At 38.5% G+C, this 16,995-nt stretch overlaps 1 protein-coding gene across 2 annotated transcripts in view; it reads right to left on the bottom strand.

Annotated features, from left to right (window-relative positions):
- UTP4 (UTP4 small subunit processome component) overlaps positions 1-16,995 on the bottom strand; it is a 32,878-nt gene that overhangs the window by 15,383 nt on the left and 500 nt on the right. Inside the window, exons 2-6 of one of the 2 annotated variants that reach the window (XM_032611856.1) lie at positions 15,939-16,099; positions 13,402-13,593; positions 7,670-7,754; positions 5,937-6,026; positions 2,767-2,978 (exon numbers count right to left, since the gene is read on the bottom strand). In XM_032611856.1, coding sequence (XP_032467747.1) covers positions 2,767-2,978; positions 5,937-6,026; positions 7,670-7,754; positions 13,402-13,593; positions 15,939-16,097 — 738 coding nt within the window. In that variant the 5' untranslated portion in view covers positions 16,098-16,099. The remainder of the gene's footprint in view (positions 1-2,766; positions 2,979-5,936; positions 6,027-7,669; positions 7,755-13,401; positions 13,594-15,938; positions 16,100-16,995) is intronic. The other variant, XM_032611857.1, reaches the window with a different exon arrangement.

Genomic DNA, 16,995 nt, shown 5'->3' with positions numbered 1-16,995 from the left:
AGTGGTATGACTGGGATTCAAACCCAACTCTGCCCAACTCCAGAGTTTGTGATAAGCATTTTTGAGGACTGGAATTTGTACAATTGCACGTTTCAATTGAAAAAAAAAAAAAAAACAGTACCACAATCCCTTGCTTCTCAGGCACACATTTTCTCACATCTTAACACCTCTGATATCAAAATATTTATATCTGTCAACCTGTGTTATGTGACATCTTCAGATAAAGAATGAACATCAAAACTTGCAGAATACGGATTTCCCTCGTGGCCCAGTGATTACGAATCCACCTTCCAATGCAGGGGATGCGGTTTGATCCCTGGCTGGGGAACTAAGATCTCACATGCCGTGGGGCAACAGAGCCCACGCGCCACAACTAGAGAGAAGCCCGCACCGCAAATAGTGAAGCCTGCACGCCACAATGAAGAGCCTGTGTGCTGTAAGGAAAGATCCCACGCGCCTCAAGGAAAGATCCCGCAGGCCATGATGAAGATCCCACAGGCAGCAACTAAGACCCGATGCAGCCAAATAATAATAAAACAAAACAAAACAAAAACAACTTGCAGAACAGTTGTCAAAAGCCTAAAAGAAAATCTTGGGACTATATTGGAGCATCTTCTACCAACACTGTGGATGGCTGGGAGGCATGTGTGAGAAACATGGACCCCAATAACTGAGTTCAAGTGATTCAGAGTCCAACTCTGAATGTGAAGACGTTCTAGGAATACCCTTATCATTTTATTTCACACATACTTTCCTGTTTATATATGCGTAAGAGTGATATAACAGAAAATTTCTTCAAGAAAATTTCTTCAAGAGCTTCAAGAAGCTCTTCAATAAATAAAATTTTATGTTTAAAAAAGCATTGTGTCAGTTTATATTATAAAAGCTTATATTATGTGCTTATAAAATATGAATTTTACATTTAAAAAACCACTCTGTCATAGTTTAATAAAAGTATTTCTTCTTTCCCATGATAACAAAATTATGACATGTTACAATCATTTGTATCTAAGACTTAATGCAATAGAGTAATATAGGCACAAGGTAGAAGATCAGACAGTATCAAGTGGTACACAGTACAAGTTACAGCTGTCTTCCACCTACCCCCCAAAAACTTTCTTCCAGAAACTGTCATTATTTGCATTTTCAATATTTCCAGAGATATTCTATGTATATACTAGCAAAACTGTATACACATAGAATATCTGTTTCTTTTCTTTTCTCTTTTATTTTTAGCCATGCCACACAGCATGCAGGATCTTAGTTCCCTGACCAGCGACTGAACCCACATCCCCTGCAATGGAAGCGCTGAGTCTTAACCACTGGACCACCCAGGAAGTCCTAGAATATCTCATATATAAATATCTAATATATAAATCTGCTCTATCTTTCCTTAATACACTATTATATACTACATTATACACTGTAATACTGTTCTACTTTTTCCCCTTACCAATATATCCTGGAAATTGTTCCATAGCAATAAATATACATCTTCTTTGGTCTTTGAACAGGTGCATAATCCTTAAATAATTACACTTTAAATAGTACTAAATTTAATAATTAAGTCTTACTGTCTAATAATTACAACCATTTTGGATCAAAACTCTATTTTAAAAGGAAAATTCCTCCCACTCATTTAAACCTTGACTTCTATTATAGTTTATATGTGACACCTACATGTTTTATAGGGCTTCAGCACTAACAAATTGTTCTCATGGAAAAACTGTGGAATGGGATAGGAACATTTTATAGGCAAGAAAAGAAAGCAGGAGTGATCTCTACACTAGACACACTTAAGTAAGAAAACAACACTCAAACTAATTACGTAAAGATAAAAGATCTAGTCAACAAACCTCAAAGCTCAGACAGAGAGACAAATATCATATAATATCGCTTACATGTGGAATCTAAAAAAATGGTACAAATGAACTTATTTACAAAACAGAAACAAAGTCGCAGATGTAGAAAACAAATTTATGGTTACGGGGTGGGGAGAGAAGCGGGAGTGGGGATGATAAATTAGGAGATTGGGATTGACGTAGACACACTACTATATATAAAACAGATAACTAATAAGGACCTAGTGTATAGCATAGGGAACTCTACTCAATACTCTGTAATGACTTACATGGGAAAAGAATGGATATATGTGTATGTATAACGGATTCACTTTGTCGTACAGCAGAAACTAACACAACATTGTAAATCAACTATACTCCAATAAACATTAAAAAAAAACAAACCTCAAAATCACTTCCTGTGCCTCATTGCTAAAATATCCAAAGGTTTCTGATTAAGAATTCATGTTACAAGATGGCAAGAGGCACACATGTTCAATACAAACCTGCTTTAACTCCTATACAAATAGGAGAAAAATCAGTAGTGTCGAAATCACTATAAAATTACCTTCTAATGTTCCAAGATAGGAAGCAGGTCAGGCAGAGAGAGGAAATAGCACTTCTCAAGATTCTTCTAGAATACTTGTGCCCCACCTACAATCAGACGGGGTTAACTGGGGACAGGGAGTGTCTGAAGAAAACCTCTCTGCTAACTAATCGTTTAGAGAATATTCTCTAACTAACTGTTGGAGAATAAGTGTTCAGGAAAACTGTGTGGGTTTTCAGATGCATTGTCCTAAACTCAATCTTCCTCCACTACAACATTCAGGATTAGGGAACAGTGTCTGTGGCACACCACTGACACGGCCTTCTCTACTCATGCCCCAGGTTGTACAGGAACTGCTCAAACAGGGACTATACTCACATCAGATATGGCAATGGACTGCACGTCAGTATTTGCGATGAGATGATTCTTTACAAGGGTACCGGTAGCTGAGTCCCAGAACTGCACCTTCCCGGCAGAGTCCACGCTTATGACGGTGCCATCGGACAGGAAGGCCACGCCCCATATGATACACTTCCGCTTAGACACACCCATATACTGCCTATCCACAAGCATCTTATGAATAGTGCTCCCTGAAAAAGAAAGCAAAGCCCGCATGTGAATGGCACTTATTTCTCCTCAGTCTTCAGAAGCTGCCTGTGGTAGGCATCTGGTAAGTCAGCTGCCTGAGCACAGACCACAGACAGCCAGTAAACAGTGGTTATGGTGAACTCAGTTTTGGAACACCAAAATGGTTCCCTGAAGAAGGAGGGCAGCGGTAGGGGGCGGGGGGTGCAGACAAAAGGAATTTTTGGTGGAGAGGTGAAATGGAAACGAGACATCTGAGGCTTCACTGAAAAGCAGCCAACTGCACACACACATTACACTCTGCTCCCTTCCAAATCCCCATGAGAAAGGGAGAGAAGACAATAGTGCCAAAATTTGGGGAACTGGAGAGCAGACACGGAGTAGTAACCGACTTAGTAGAACCCTAAAACTAAGTCCCAAATCCGCAGTAGGAAAAGCCAAGAAACCACCTGATTTATACCACGGAATCCTCAGAAGACTCAGCAACTGGTGACTCCAGATAGTCTGGAAACAGAGGTGATGCATGGAACACAGATTAAGTGAAATGTTGTAACTCTGTATTGAGAACACCAGCTTTCTTCTTAGAATGCTGATGGCTGGGCTTGTTGTCACCAGGTAGAACAAAAAACATTTCTGAGAGATATGACCAGCACAAGAGAAAAGATCTAAAGAGCCTGTCTTGAGAGCATCCCCAAGCTAACAGTCCAGCCAGACCATTCCTCAATGAAGCTCAGATGTGATCAGCACCACTCGTGTGGTGATGAGAGGAACCTCTAGACACGGGAGGAAAGCCTCAATATGAAATATCTGGCCCAATATACGACCAGAAAAAAATAAACAACAAGGTGTGAACAAGCCAGGGCGAAGAACACTTCACAAATATTACCATGAATAGTCTTGGAGAAGAGTTAGTATACTGTATAATGAAACAAAAAGAGAATGCTGTAAAAAAGAACATTCAGGAAACAAAAAAAGAACTCTGGAAATGAATGGCAGAAATGAGAACCTCAATAAAAGGACTGAAAGATAAAAATGACAAACTCTCCCAGGAAGCAGAGTAAGAAGCTAGAGATGAAAAATAACAAGGGGGAAAAAGAAAAAAAGAAAGAAAGAAAATTAGAAGAGGCAACATTCCAGTAATAAAATTCCAGAAAGGAGAAAATGGAAAGAAATTCCTTTACAAAATAATTATAAGAATTTTCCTCAGAAATGAAAAACATGGGTTTTTGGATTAAAGGAACCTACCAAGTTGTCCAATACAATTGATGTTAACAGATCCACACAACAAAAAACATAATTATTACATTTCAGAACAGTAAAGATAAAGGGAAGATCTTAAAAGCTCCCAGGAAAAACCAACCACAAAAACCTACATAAAGGATCTACTCTCAGAAAGGCATCAGAGTCCATAACAATACTAGAAGCTGGACGACAGTGGAACCACAGCTTCAAAATTCTAAGGAAAAATAATTTCCAACCTAGAATTCTTTCTCAGAAACCCTTTCTCAGGATCCATCAAACAAAGTGATAAACTAAGAAAATGAATGACTTGGCAACAGGGAACTCTACTGGAGAATAAAGCAAAGGGGATCTCCAGAATGGTTGAAAAACCAGAGTTCAAGATCTCAGAGTTGTGCAGTAGGCCCAGAAACTGGCTCCACTAAGCTGGAGCAGAGCAGAAGGCTCTGGGAGAGAAACCTTCAAGGAGATAAAAGTGATAGAAAGAAAACCAGATGTGGGAATTCCCCGGAGATCCAGTGGTTAGAACTTGGCACTTTCACTGCAGGGGTCCAGGTTCAATTCCTGGTGGGGGAACTAAGATCCCGCAAAAAAACCCAAAACAAACTAACAAACAAACAAAAAAACAGAAAAAAAACCCAGATGTAGCTGAACCTAAATCATACAACTGGAAGAATGTGGAGATGAATTAGTGATATATATATATATATATATATATATATATATATATATATATATATATATATCTCAATCTCACACACACTCACACACACACAAGAGAGACAGAGACAGACACTCAGCATTAACCAAAAGCATACAGGAAAGGAAAAGAAATTTACTATGCAAGTTGTATGTATATAGTCTAAGAATAAAAACATCAACTGCTAATCTGAACAAAGTGAGAACATAACCATACTGGGAGGATCAGGAGGAAATACTGTTACATGTGGCAAAGGGCAGAGAAAGAGGGTTAAATAGTGGAAGTCAATAAATAATGGGCTAAAACTGAAACAAATAAAGCATTTTAAGCATACTATGTATAGCATAAAGATAAATACCAAAAGAATTAGCTAAGAGTTGCAGGCGGCTGCCTTTGAGGAGTGGGAGAAGGGATAGAGGGGGACTCCTGCTCTTTTGTAACAAGCCTTAAGGAATTCTTTGACTATATGCACATGTAACTGATAATAAAAAACTTGCTCAAGCACTAAGGAAAAAGAAAAAGGCGACATGTCTGCCCTGTGTTTCCTCTCATCTTAGCGGGGAGTACAGACACAGCCACCTAACAAGTTGAAGTCAGTCTCCTCACTGAAGGAATCCATCAGCCAATTCTCTAGGCCAAGGACAGAGGAAGCACGTTGTTCTCTATCTTTCTGATCTCAAGTCTCACCAACTATGTTACCAAGATCTTACGTTCCTCAAATACAGACACCCACTTTTACAAAGAACTGGTATATATAAATAGGTATTCTACTGATTGCTCATAGTAAATGTTTCACTGGTTGAGGGCAAATTTTAGTGTGAATTCTTATGATGAAAAATACTGTATTCCACTGAAGAACCAAGATTCCCCTAAAAGCAGCAGTAGTAATCCAAGAAAGAAGTGAAATTCATGGTGACATCTCAGAAGGTTCATGAAAGCATAAGGTCACAAGCTTTTGGAAACCCAGAAATGTGGCTCTGACAAACAAGACCCACACCCCAAATGAACAGAGAAAAACAGTCACCTGATTTGACATCAAACACACTAATGTAGTCTATGGAGCCAGCTGCAATGTGGGTACCAGCGGGATGCCAGCTGAGGCTCAGGATTCGACCTTGGGGGTTGTACAACAAAAGAGAAAGTGACATACACATAAATATACAGCAAAGGGTAACTGAGTTCTCCTTCCACAAAGATCTACAGGGCTAGCGTTCTATAGTCTTAAAGTTCATCTACTGCGCTCTTGCGAAGGACTGTTTTATAACAGGTGAGGGACAACTTTGCCCTGAGACCCACGATGACATATTTGATACTTACTTTTAATAATGGATAAATGGTTGATGGGAGTGTAGATAAGCACAACCTTTTGAAGGTGATCTGGTAGTAACCTAACAAAATTTAAACGTGCAAATTTGGCATGGTAATTGCACTAGGAATTTAACAAAAAATAAATATTTACAGGAATGCCCAAGTGTATATAAGACTGTTCATTACAGCACTGGCTATAGTAGTAAAAACAAAATTAATATCCATCAATAGGAGTTTGGTTAAATAAATTATGGAACACCATAAAATGAAATGCCATGCAGACTGGCATGACTGACACAGAAAGATGTCTGTGATACATCAAATGAAAAACTAAGCTGAAAACCAAGTGCAAGCACTCCTGTGAATGTATTTGTCTATCTGAATATACAAAAAAGTCCAGATTAGTTCCAAAATGTTGCCTACAGAGTGAAATGAGACACTTATTTTCTCTTTCACACTTGGCTAAATGCATGAAATTTTTACCAAGCATTATATCACCTTTGTAATTAAAAAAAGAACACCCTGGAGATATTAAAAACAAACAATACAGGGATCTGCTTAGCAGAGGATAAACATTACTATTGGATACAGAGAACACATCAGACACTACTCTCTAGCAAAGGAGTCAGGGTGGGATAGGGAGGGTGGGAGGGAGACGCAAGAGGGAGGAGATACGAGGATATACATATATGTATAGCTGATTCACTTTGTTATAAAACAGAAACTAACACACCACTGTAAAACAATTATACTCCAATAAAGATGTTAAAAAAAAAAAAAAGTGGATAATAGAAAAGGAGTCAGCAAACTGTGGCCCAAAGGCCAAACTGGGGTCACCACCTGTTTTTGTAAATGAAGTTTTACCAGAGCACAACTATGAGCATTTGTTAAGTATTATCTAGGGCAACTGCGGTGCTATAATGACAAGAGTTGGCAGAGACTATAGGGCCTGCAAAGCCTACAATATTTACTAGCTGGTGTCTTCACAGAAATAGTTTGCCAGGCTCTGTTCTGGATGTCAGTGTCAGTCAGTCCAGGTGGAACAGGGGCAATTATTTATAAAATTCCCCCATTCAACTTGAAAGTACTAGCAGAACTGAGAACCACAGCTCCTAAAGAAAAATCCGAGTTCTGAGACTTTATGCACATTTGTTAAAACTTCACAAAAATAAGTGAGAACTAACAAATTGATTTACACAGAAACACTCATTTTCCTATTTTGGACTGCTAGCTTCCTGTATTATTACTTAACCAGGGAATCATAGCTATGCTACACAGTGGAGAGGACCTGAGCTAAGGACAGCATCTAGCACATACGCTGCACTCACAGAAAGTTAGCATATAGATAAAATATTACCTGGACCCATGGGAAAATACCCCATCCCCAGTGGCACAGAAATATAACTTCTTGTTAAGACTACTCACTGCCTCACCACAAATAACCCTTACTTTTCTGACGATCAAAATTTCTTTCAAACTGGATTTTGTCTGGGGTGATCTGAAATAGTTTCACAGATCCATCTTCGCAGCCAACCTATTATGGAAAAGGGGATAGAAAATAAAGAAAGCATTTTATAGAACTAAATATATATATTTACAAATATATACATTTCCTCCTTCAAGCTAACACTTGTTCTGAAAGAGAAAAATAGTTTGTGAGAGGGAAAAAGTACTGGTACCAAGAAACTGGTAGTGTATTCCTGGCAGTCCTCATGTCCTAGCCAGAAAGCAGGCCAATTAGGGGCCCAATTCCTGAATAGGACATGGAGGAGAAATAGGATTTCACAGCATGTCTCTGCTGGACACCCATGGCCTAAATAAAAGACCCAATAACTGTGTCACCTAAATGGAGATACGTCAAGATATTACAAAATAGTACAAATGTAAAAAAAATCATAAATCCATCACAGAAAACTAAATCTCTGCAAGTACCCAGTCTAATGGTAAGAATGGGGGGGGGGGGAGTCTTTCCATTGTCTATATGTACCACATTTTCTTTATCCATTTGTCCTTCGATGGACATTTAGGTTGCTTCCATGACCTGGCTATTGTAAATAGTGCTGCAATGAACATTGGGGTACATGTGTCTTTTTGAATTATGGTTTTCTCTGGGTATATACGCCCAGCAGTGGGATTGCAGGATCATATGGTAGCTCTATTTTTCATTTTTTAAGGAACCTCCATACTGTTCTCCATAGTGGCTGTATCAATATACATTCCCACCAACAGTGCAAGAGAGTTCCTTTTCTCCACACCCTCTCCAGCATTTGTTTGTAGATTTTCTGATGATGCCCATTCTAACTGGTGTGAGGTGATACCTCATTGTAGTTTTCATCTGCATTTCTCTAATAATTAGTGATGTTGAGCAGCTTTCCATGTGCCTCTTGGCCATCTGTATGTCTTCTTTGGAGAAATGTCTATTTAGGTCTTCTGCCCATTTTTGGATCGGGTTGTTTATTTTTTTAACATTGAGCTGCATGAGCTGTTTATATATTTTGGAGATTAATCCTTTGTCCATTTATTCTTTTGCAAATATTTTCTCCCATTCTGAGGGTTGTCTTTTTGTCTTGTTTATGGTTTCCTTTGCTGGGCAAAAGATTTGAAGTTTCATTAGGTCCCATTTGTTTATTTTTGGTTTTATTTCCATTACTCTAGGAGGTGGATCAAAAAAGATCTTGCTGTTATTTATGTCAAAGTGTTCTTCCTATGTTTTCCTTTAAGAGTTTTATAGTGTCCAGTCTTACATACAGGTCTCTAATCCATTTTGAGTTTATTTTTGTGTATGGTGTTAGGGAGTGTTCTAATTTCATTTTTTTACATGTAGCTGTCCTGTTTTCCCAACACCACTTATTGAAGAGACTGTCTCTCCATTGTATATCCTTGCCTCCTTTGTCATAGATTAGTTGACCATAGGTGCGTGGGTTTATCTCTGGGCTTTCTATCTTGTTCCATTGATCTATATTTCTGTTTTTGTGCCAGTACCATACTGTTTTGATTATTGTAGCTTTATAGTATAGTCTGAAGTCAGGGAGTCTGATTCCTCCAGCTCCGTTTTTTCCCCTCAAGACTGCTTTGGCTATTCGGGGTCTTTTGTGTCTCCATACAAATTTTAAGATTTTTTGTTTTAGTTCCGTAAAAAATGCCATTGGTAATTCGATAGGGATTGCATTGAATCTGTAGATTGCTTTGGGTAGTATAGTCATTTTCACGATATTGATTCTTCCAATCCAAGAACACAGTATAACTCTCCATCTGTTGGTATCATCTTTAATTTCTTTCATCAGTGTCTTATAGTTTTCTGCATACAGGTCGTTTGTCTCTCTAGGTAGGTTTATTCCTAGGTATTTTATTCTTTGTGTTGCAATGGTAAATGGGAGTGTTTCCTTAATTTCTCTTTCAAATTTTTCATCATTAGTGTATAGGAATGCAAGAGATTTCTGTGCATTAATTTTGTATCCTGCAACTTTACCAAATTCATTGATTAGCTCTAGTAGTTTTCTGGTGGCACCTTTAGGATTCTCTATGTATAGTATCATGTCATCTGCAAACAGTGACAGTTTTACTTCTTCTTTTCCAATTTGTTCCTTTTATTTTTCTTCTCTGATTGCCGAGGCTAGGACTTGCAACACTATGTTGAATAATAGTGGTGAGAGTGCACATCCTTGTCTTGTTCCTGATCTTAGAGGAAATGCTTTCAGTTTTTCACCATTGAGAATGATGTTTGCTGTGGGTGTATATGGCCTTTATTATGTTGAGGTAGGTTCCCTCTATTCCCACTTTCTGGAGAGTTTTTATCATAAATGGGTGTTGAATTTTGTCAAAAGATCTTTCTGCATCTATTGAGATGATCATATGGTTTTTCTGCTTCAATTTGTTAATATGGTGTATCACATTGATTGATTTGCATATACTGAAGAATCCTTGCATCCCTGGGATAAATACCACTTGATCGTGGTGTATGATCCTTTTAATGTGCTGTTGGATTCTGTTTGCTAGTATTTTGTTGAGGATTTTTACATCTATATTCATCAGCAATATTGGTCTGAATTTTCTTTTTTTGTCGTATCTTTGTCTGGTTATGGTATTAGGGTGATGGTGGCCTCATAGAATGAGTTTGGGAGTGTTCCTTCCTCTGCAATTTTTTGGAAGAGTTTGAGAAGGATGGGTTTTAGCTCTTCTCTAAATGTTTGATAGAATTCACCTGTGAAGCCATCTGGTCCTGGACTTTTGTTTGTTGGAAGATTTTTAATCACAGTTTCAATTTCATTACTTGTGACTGGTCTGTTCATATTTTCTATTTCTTCCTGGTTCAGTATTGGAGATTATACCTTTCTAAGAATTTGTCCATTTCTTCCAGGTTGTCCATTTTATTGGCATAGAGTTGCTTGTAGTAGTCTCTTAGGATGCTTTGTATTTCTGTGGTGTGTTGTAACTTCTCCTTTTTCATTTCTAATTTTATTGATTTGAGTCCTCTCCCCCTTTTTCTTGATGAGTCTGGCTAATGGTTTATCAATTTTGCTTATCTTCTCAAAGAACCAGCTTTTAGTTTTATTGATCTTTGCTACTGTTTTCTTTGTTTCTATTTCATTTATTTCTGCTCTTATCTTTATGATTTGTTTCCTTCTGCTAACTTTGGGTTATGTTTGTTCTTCTTTCTCTAGTTGCTTTAGGTGTAAGGTTAGATTGTTTGAGATTTTTCTTGTTTCTTGAGGTAGACTTGTATAGCTATAGCTATAAACTTCCCTCTTAGAACTGCTTCTGCTGCATCCCACAGGTTTTGGATCATTGTGTTTTCATTGTCATTTGTCTCTAGATATTTTTTGATTTCCTCTTTGATTTCTTCAGTGATCTCTTGGTTATTTAGTAACGTATTGTTTAGCCTCCATGTGTTTGTGTTTTTTACGTTTTTTTCCCTGTAATTCATTTCTAATCTCATAGCACTGTGGTCAGAAAAGACACTTGATAAGATTTCAAGTTTCTTAAATTTACTGAGGCTTGATTTGTGACCCAAGATGTGATCTATCCTGGAGAATGTTCCGTGTGCACTTGAGAAGAAAGTGTAATCTACTGTTTTTGGATGGAATGTCCTATAAATATCAATGAAATCTATCTGGTCTATTGTGTCATTTAAAGCTTCTGTTTCCTTACTTATTTTCATTTTGGATGATCTGTCCATTGTTGTAAATGAGGTGTTAAAGTGTTACTGTCGATTTTCTCTTTTATAGCTGTTAGCAGTTGCCTTATGTATTGAGGTGCTCCTATGTTGGGTGCATATATATTTATAATTGTTATATCTTCTTCTTGGATTGATCCCTTGATCATTATGTAGTGTCCTTCCTTGTCTCTTGTAACATTCTTTATTTTAAAGTCTATTTTATCTGATATGAGTATTGCTACTCTGGCTTTCTTTTGATTTCCATTTGCATGGAATATCTTTTTCCATCCCCTCACTTTCAGTCTGTATGTGTCCCTAGGTCTGAAGTGGGTCTCTTGTAGACAGCATATAGATGGGTCTTGTTTTTGTATCCATTCAGCAAGCCTGTGTCTTTTGGTTGGAGCACTTAATCCATTCACATTTAAGGTAATTATCAATATGTATGTTCCTAAGACCATTTTCTGAATTATTTTGGGTTTGTTTTTGTAGGTCCTTTTCTTCTCTTGTGTTTCCCACTTAGAGAAGTTCCTTTAGCATTTGTTGTAGAGCTGGTTTGGTGGTGAATTTTCTTAGCTTTTGCTTGTCTGTAAAGCTTTTGATTTCTCCATAAATCTGAAGGAGATCCTTGCCAGGTAGAGTAATCTTGGTTGTAGGTTCTTCCCTTTCATCACTTTAAGTATATCATGTGACTCCCTTCTGGCATGTAGAGTTTCTGCTGAGAAATCAGCTGTTAACCTATGGGAGTTCCCTTGAATGTTATTTATCGTTTTTCCCTTGCTGCTTTTAATAATTTTTCTTTGTCTTTAATTTTGGCGAATTTAATTACTATGTGTCTCGGTGTGTTTCTCCCTGGGTTTATCCTGTATGGGACTCTGTACTTCCTGGACTTGGGTGGCTATTTCCTTTCCCATGTTAGGGAAGTTTTTGACTATAATCTCTTCAAATATTTTCTCTGGTCCTTTCTCTCTCTCTTCTCCTTCTGGGACCCCTATCATGCGAATGTTGTTGTGTTTAATGTTGTCCCAGAGGTCTCTCAGGCTGCCTTCATTTCTTTTCATTCTTTTTTCTTTATTCTGTTCCGCAGCAGTGAATTCCACCATTGTGTCTTCCAGGTCACTTATCCGTTCTTCTGCCTCAGTTATTCTCCTATTGATTCCTTCTACTGTAGTTTTCATTTCAGTTATTGTATTGTTCATCTGTTTGTTTGTTCTTTAATTCTAGGTCTTTGTTAAACATTTCTTGCATCTTCTCAATCTTTGCCTCCATTCTTTTTCCGAGGTCCTGGATCATCTTCACTATCATTATTCTGAATTCTTTTTCTGGAAGGTTGCCTATCTCCACTTCATTTAGTTGTTTTTCTGGGGTTTTATCTTGTTCCTTCATCTGGTACATAGCCCTCTGCCTTTTCATCTTGTCTCTTTCTGTGAATGTGGTTTTTGTTCCACAGGCTGCAGGTTGTATGTAGTTCTTCTTGCTTCTGCTGTCTGCCCTCTCAGGGGGGGGAAGTCTTAAGTCTGTGCTCAAAAATTTTTTGAGAAACACTGGAAAAACATGGTTCCACAGGTTGACTTGTAGAAGGACCTATGAGAAGTTTTGATATACTAACATGTGCTGTGAATCTACAGAAGGATTTAGTACGCCATATTTCTGAAATAACACTTATCATAAAACACAAGGCACAACAAAACAAAAGACAGTTTCTACATCTCCCAATTCCAAAGAACACAGTTTGGGAAATGCTGAACCAAACTGAAACCTCTGGTTTCATAAATGAATCAACGAGGTCCAAAGTAGCAGCAGAAAGAGTGCCAAAGGACAAGGGAGCTTTAAATCCCCAACAAGAACCCCAATCTTGTATCTTGTATTGGAACCCAGATACAGTTGCTTGCTTGGTTGCTGGAATCCAGCTCAGAGTGGAGTTGCTACATGCTATAATACAATTTCACCTTCCTATGAACATAAGGAAGCAAGTTTAAGTGGGTACAAGAGAAATCTTGGTTTGAATTACCAATAGTTGCTTACTGACCAAAAGTTGAGAGCCACTGGGGCTGGCAGCCATGCTCCAAATGGGTCCTCCAAAGGCATCCATAGCATACTTGATGTTTAACGCCTGCAAATCATACTCAATAATCTCTCCATTGAGTCCAGCACTAAACAGTCGCTGTCCGTTTGCCCAGCACAGAGCTTCTGTAGCCCGAGACTCATGACCTGGGAAAAACTACAGAAACACCATAACTTTTCAACACACCACGAATTCATCAGCTACTAGCATTGAGTGGTCACAGGCAAAAAGGTGAAAATCAAAATGCCTCTCTGGAAATAAATAGTGTGGGGTTTTACACTATCTGAAGATCATGTTACTGATATTTTCATTTTTTTCAGGTTCACATTTTAGTTACTTATACAGTTGGTTTTGTTTCTTTTACTAGGACTTGTTCTGCAAAACCTTTTTAGACAATAAAGTTTCAGACAATCCAGTTTGTATCTGATGTATCTAATTTTTAAAAATCATCGCAATTACCTTGATTGAGTGATAATTTCAAAGGTGTATACATGTCAAAAGTTACCAATACATACACTTTGAATACATGTTGCTTACTGTGTGTCAATTTCACCAATTAAAAGCTGTTTAAAAAATTAAAATAAACAAAGGCAGCTCACTCCAGCTTTTCATTCAAGTCTCAGATTTCTAAGTGTTTTCTTAGCACTCAAAAAGCATTCATACTATCAAGGAATTTTATTCTTTTTTTTTTTTTTGCAGTACGCGGGCCTCTCACTGCTGTGGCCTCTCCCGTTGCGGAGCACAGGCTCAGGACACGCAGGCTCAGCAGCCATGGCTCACAGGCCCAGCCGCTCCGCAGCATGTGGGATCTTCCCGGACGGGTGCACGAACCCATGTCCCCTGCATCGGCAGGCAGACTCTCAACCACTGCGCCACCAGGGAAGCCCAGGAGTTTTACTCTTATATCTGCTTGATACAAAAGGGAATGAGGAGGTATAATTTTTCCTATCTGAACTTGAAAAGGCAAAATATTCATTAATTAAGTGGCTTGCCCAAAGGGCCAAAGTCAATGACATGAAGAGAATGTGGGTCTCCTTACTCCTAGGCACTACTCTTCACTCTCAGAGATATAATGTTTTCTTGTTCTGAGAAACAAGCTCTTGTTCAGAGTTAAGCAATCTTCAATAACAGGGAAGGGAACATGGAGAAAGTGGAAGACTAGACTGAATTAATTGTTCAAAAAAAAAAAAAAAGAAAACAGATGGGAGAGGAAAATAAGAGGTACTAGGTAAAGACCAGTTGACTTATTCATTCAACATGTATTAACTAAGCAGTGTCTTTGTCCTAGGCACTTGCTAAATGTTGGGAATACAACCATGAATATCACTGACACGGTCCTTGTTTTCATAAAATTTGAAGTTCAGCAAGGAAGAAAACATTAAACAAATATATATGAACTATTATATAATTCCAATTATCATAAATGACAAGAAAAATCACAGGATGCAACAAGTATGTACCACAGCATGTTTTTCATTCTATGGAATGTGACTCCTTTGTGGTGGCCAGCAATTTCTTAACTCCTATTAGTGCTTCAGGGATCAGCTCAGTAAGTCATCTCTTTCCAGGAATCCTAAACCCACCTCATCAGAGAAGGCACCTCTCCACTAAGATTCTATGCCTCTGCTTAGGTCTATCATAAAATTTGCCACACTGTTTGGAAACTGTATACTCATCTTTCCCCCACTGGATTTTGAACTCCTTGAAGGTAGGGCCTCTGACATTCATCTTAATGCCTAATACTTGCCACTCAGTCACTTAGAAACATTTACAGAGTGCCTAAATTCCAAGTACTAAGTTGCTGGGCACTGCATTCATTCATTTTTCCTTCTATTCATTTATTTCATGGTGCCTATGGCATGTAAGGCACTCAGTAAATGTGACCTGAATTATTTTGTTGCACTTGAAATCAGTAATCACCGCCTTTGAAAAATATGCTGCTGTAACAGCCCTTTGCATACACCCAAACAGTACTTTACCTAATTTAAAATCTTTATTCCCAAATATAAATCTACCTTCTCTCAGACAGATGAACTTAGGAATCCATCTTCCTGATATTACATCACCAAAATGTTTGATATTAAAATGTCTCATCATTTTTTCTGAATTGACAATGAAATGGGTCCTGACACTTATAGCAGGAAATGACACTTTACCAAAGTTACAATGGTGCAGAGACTGATATGAAGCAATGGTCTTGACAATTTCCCTTCTTATTGTGCCCAACAGATCTAGCAAACCTCAGTTTCCAAATGACAGGGAGCACCACAATTCCTAGGTAGGATCTTTCTAACCAACATCACACAGATCAAAACTCTAAGCGCATCATTCATACAGGAGATCGCATATCTGTTATGTGGTTCTAAACAACTCCGGAGAGAGTGGGGGAGAGTTACTATTCTTTTGATCTCTTTGAATACAAAAAACATAGATTTGGCAGAATTGAACTTAAGAAAAAAATTAACATCAAAAACACCAAATCAGGCTCCCAAATGACTTACTTTCTCCTGAAAGTAGTTTGCTGACAAATTATAAATTTCCACAGTGCCATCTGTTCGTGAAACAGCCAATCTGTTTGACTGGTTATTGTAAGCCACACAGCGGATCCCTGATGGAACATAATTAAAGAAACGTACTCGATGGACCTTAAATTCACCCATTCCTAGGGGGGCAAGAAAAGAATCATTGTTAAACAGCAGTTTGTCACACCTCATGTTTCTTATTACCACTATTCTAGGTGGAAGACTCCAACTATATCTCATCGAGGTTCATTTCTTTTTTTTTCACTTTTTTTTTTGGAGGGGGCCGCGCCAGGCAGAATGTGGAGTCTTAGTTCCCCAACCAGGGATGGAACACGAGCCCCCTGCATTGGAAGTGCTGCTTCTTAACCACTGGACCACCAGGGAAGGCCGACGGAGGTTCATTTCTAAATATCCAACTAATGATGCTTTCATGGCCCATACAGAATCTATCAAACAGTCTCCAGAAGCTCAGGATTCTTCAGCAACAAAATTAAAAGATCAACACATACAGCATCACCCAGACTGCCAGCAATCCTGACAACTGCCTGAAGGAAGTGGTCCAGGAAAAGAGGGGTGAGAATTTAAAATGTGCTCTTAGGGCAAAAGACTGAACATAACCTCATTCTCTAACTGGGAGTGCGCACTTGAAGGGAGTCACATGGAGCTGACCGGATGTATTCGAGGCAGAACTAAGGTCTCCTTTGTATTTTGTGTGTGAGGTTTCTGGGGGTGGGGGTGGTGGAGAGGAGGATAAATACCACGACCACTCTAAAGAAGCAAGAAATGTGGACAGTCTAAGAGTATCTCAAAGTCAGGTCCGCAGAACTCCTGTATCAAAATCACCTCGAAAAATGGTTTTTAAAAATGCAGGATTCCGGGTCCTATTCCACAGTTCCAGAATTCCAATCTTTTGGGGCGGGGGGAGGGCTAGCAATCTGCATTTTGGCAAACACCTCTATCTCTACTGCATGTTAAGTTTTCAAATCACACACTCAACTACGGTACTGACGGTGGGGCTGATGGGGCAGGAAGAACC

The sequence above is a fragment of the Phocoena sinus genome, chromosome 19 (assembly GCF_008692025.1).
Source record: "Phocoena sinus isolate mPhoSin1 chromosome 19, mPhoSin1.pri, whole genome shotgun sequence".
Taxonomy (NCBI): Eukaryota; Metazoa; Chordata; class Mammalia; order Artiodactyla; family Phocoenidae; genus Phocoena; species Phocoena sinus.
This window is presented reverse-complemented; position numbering and strand designations above follow the sequence as displayed.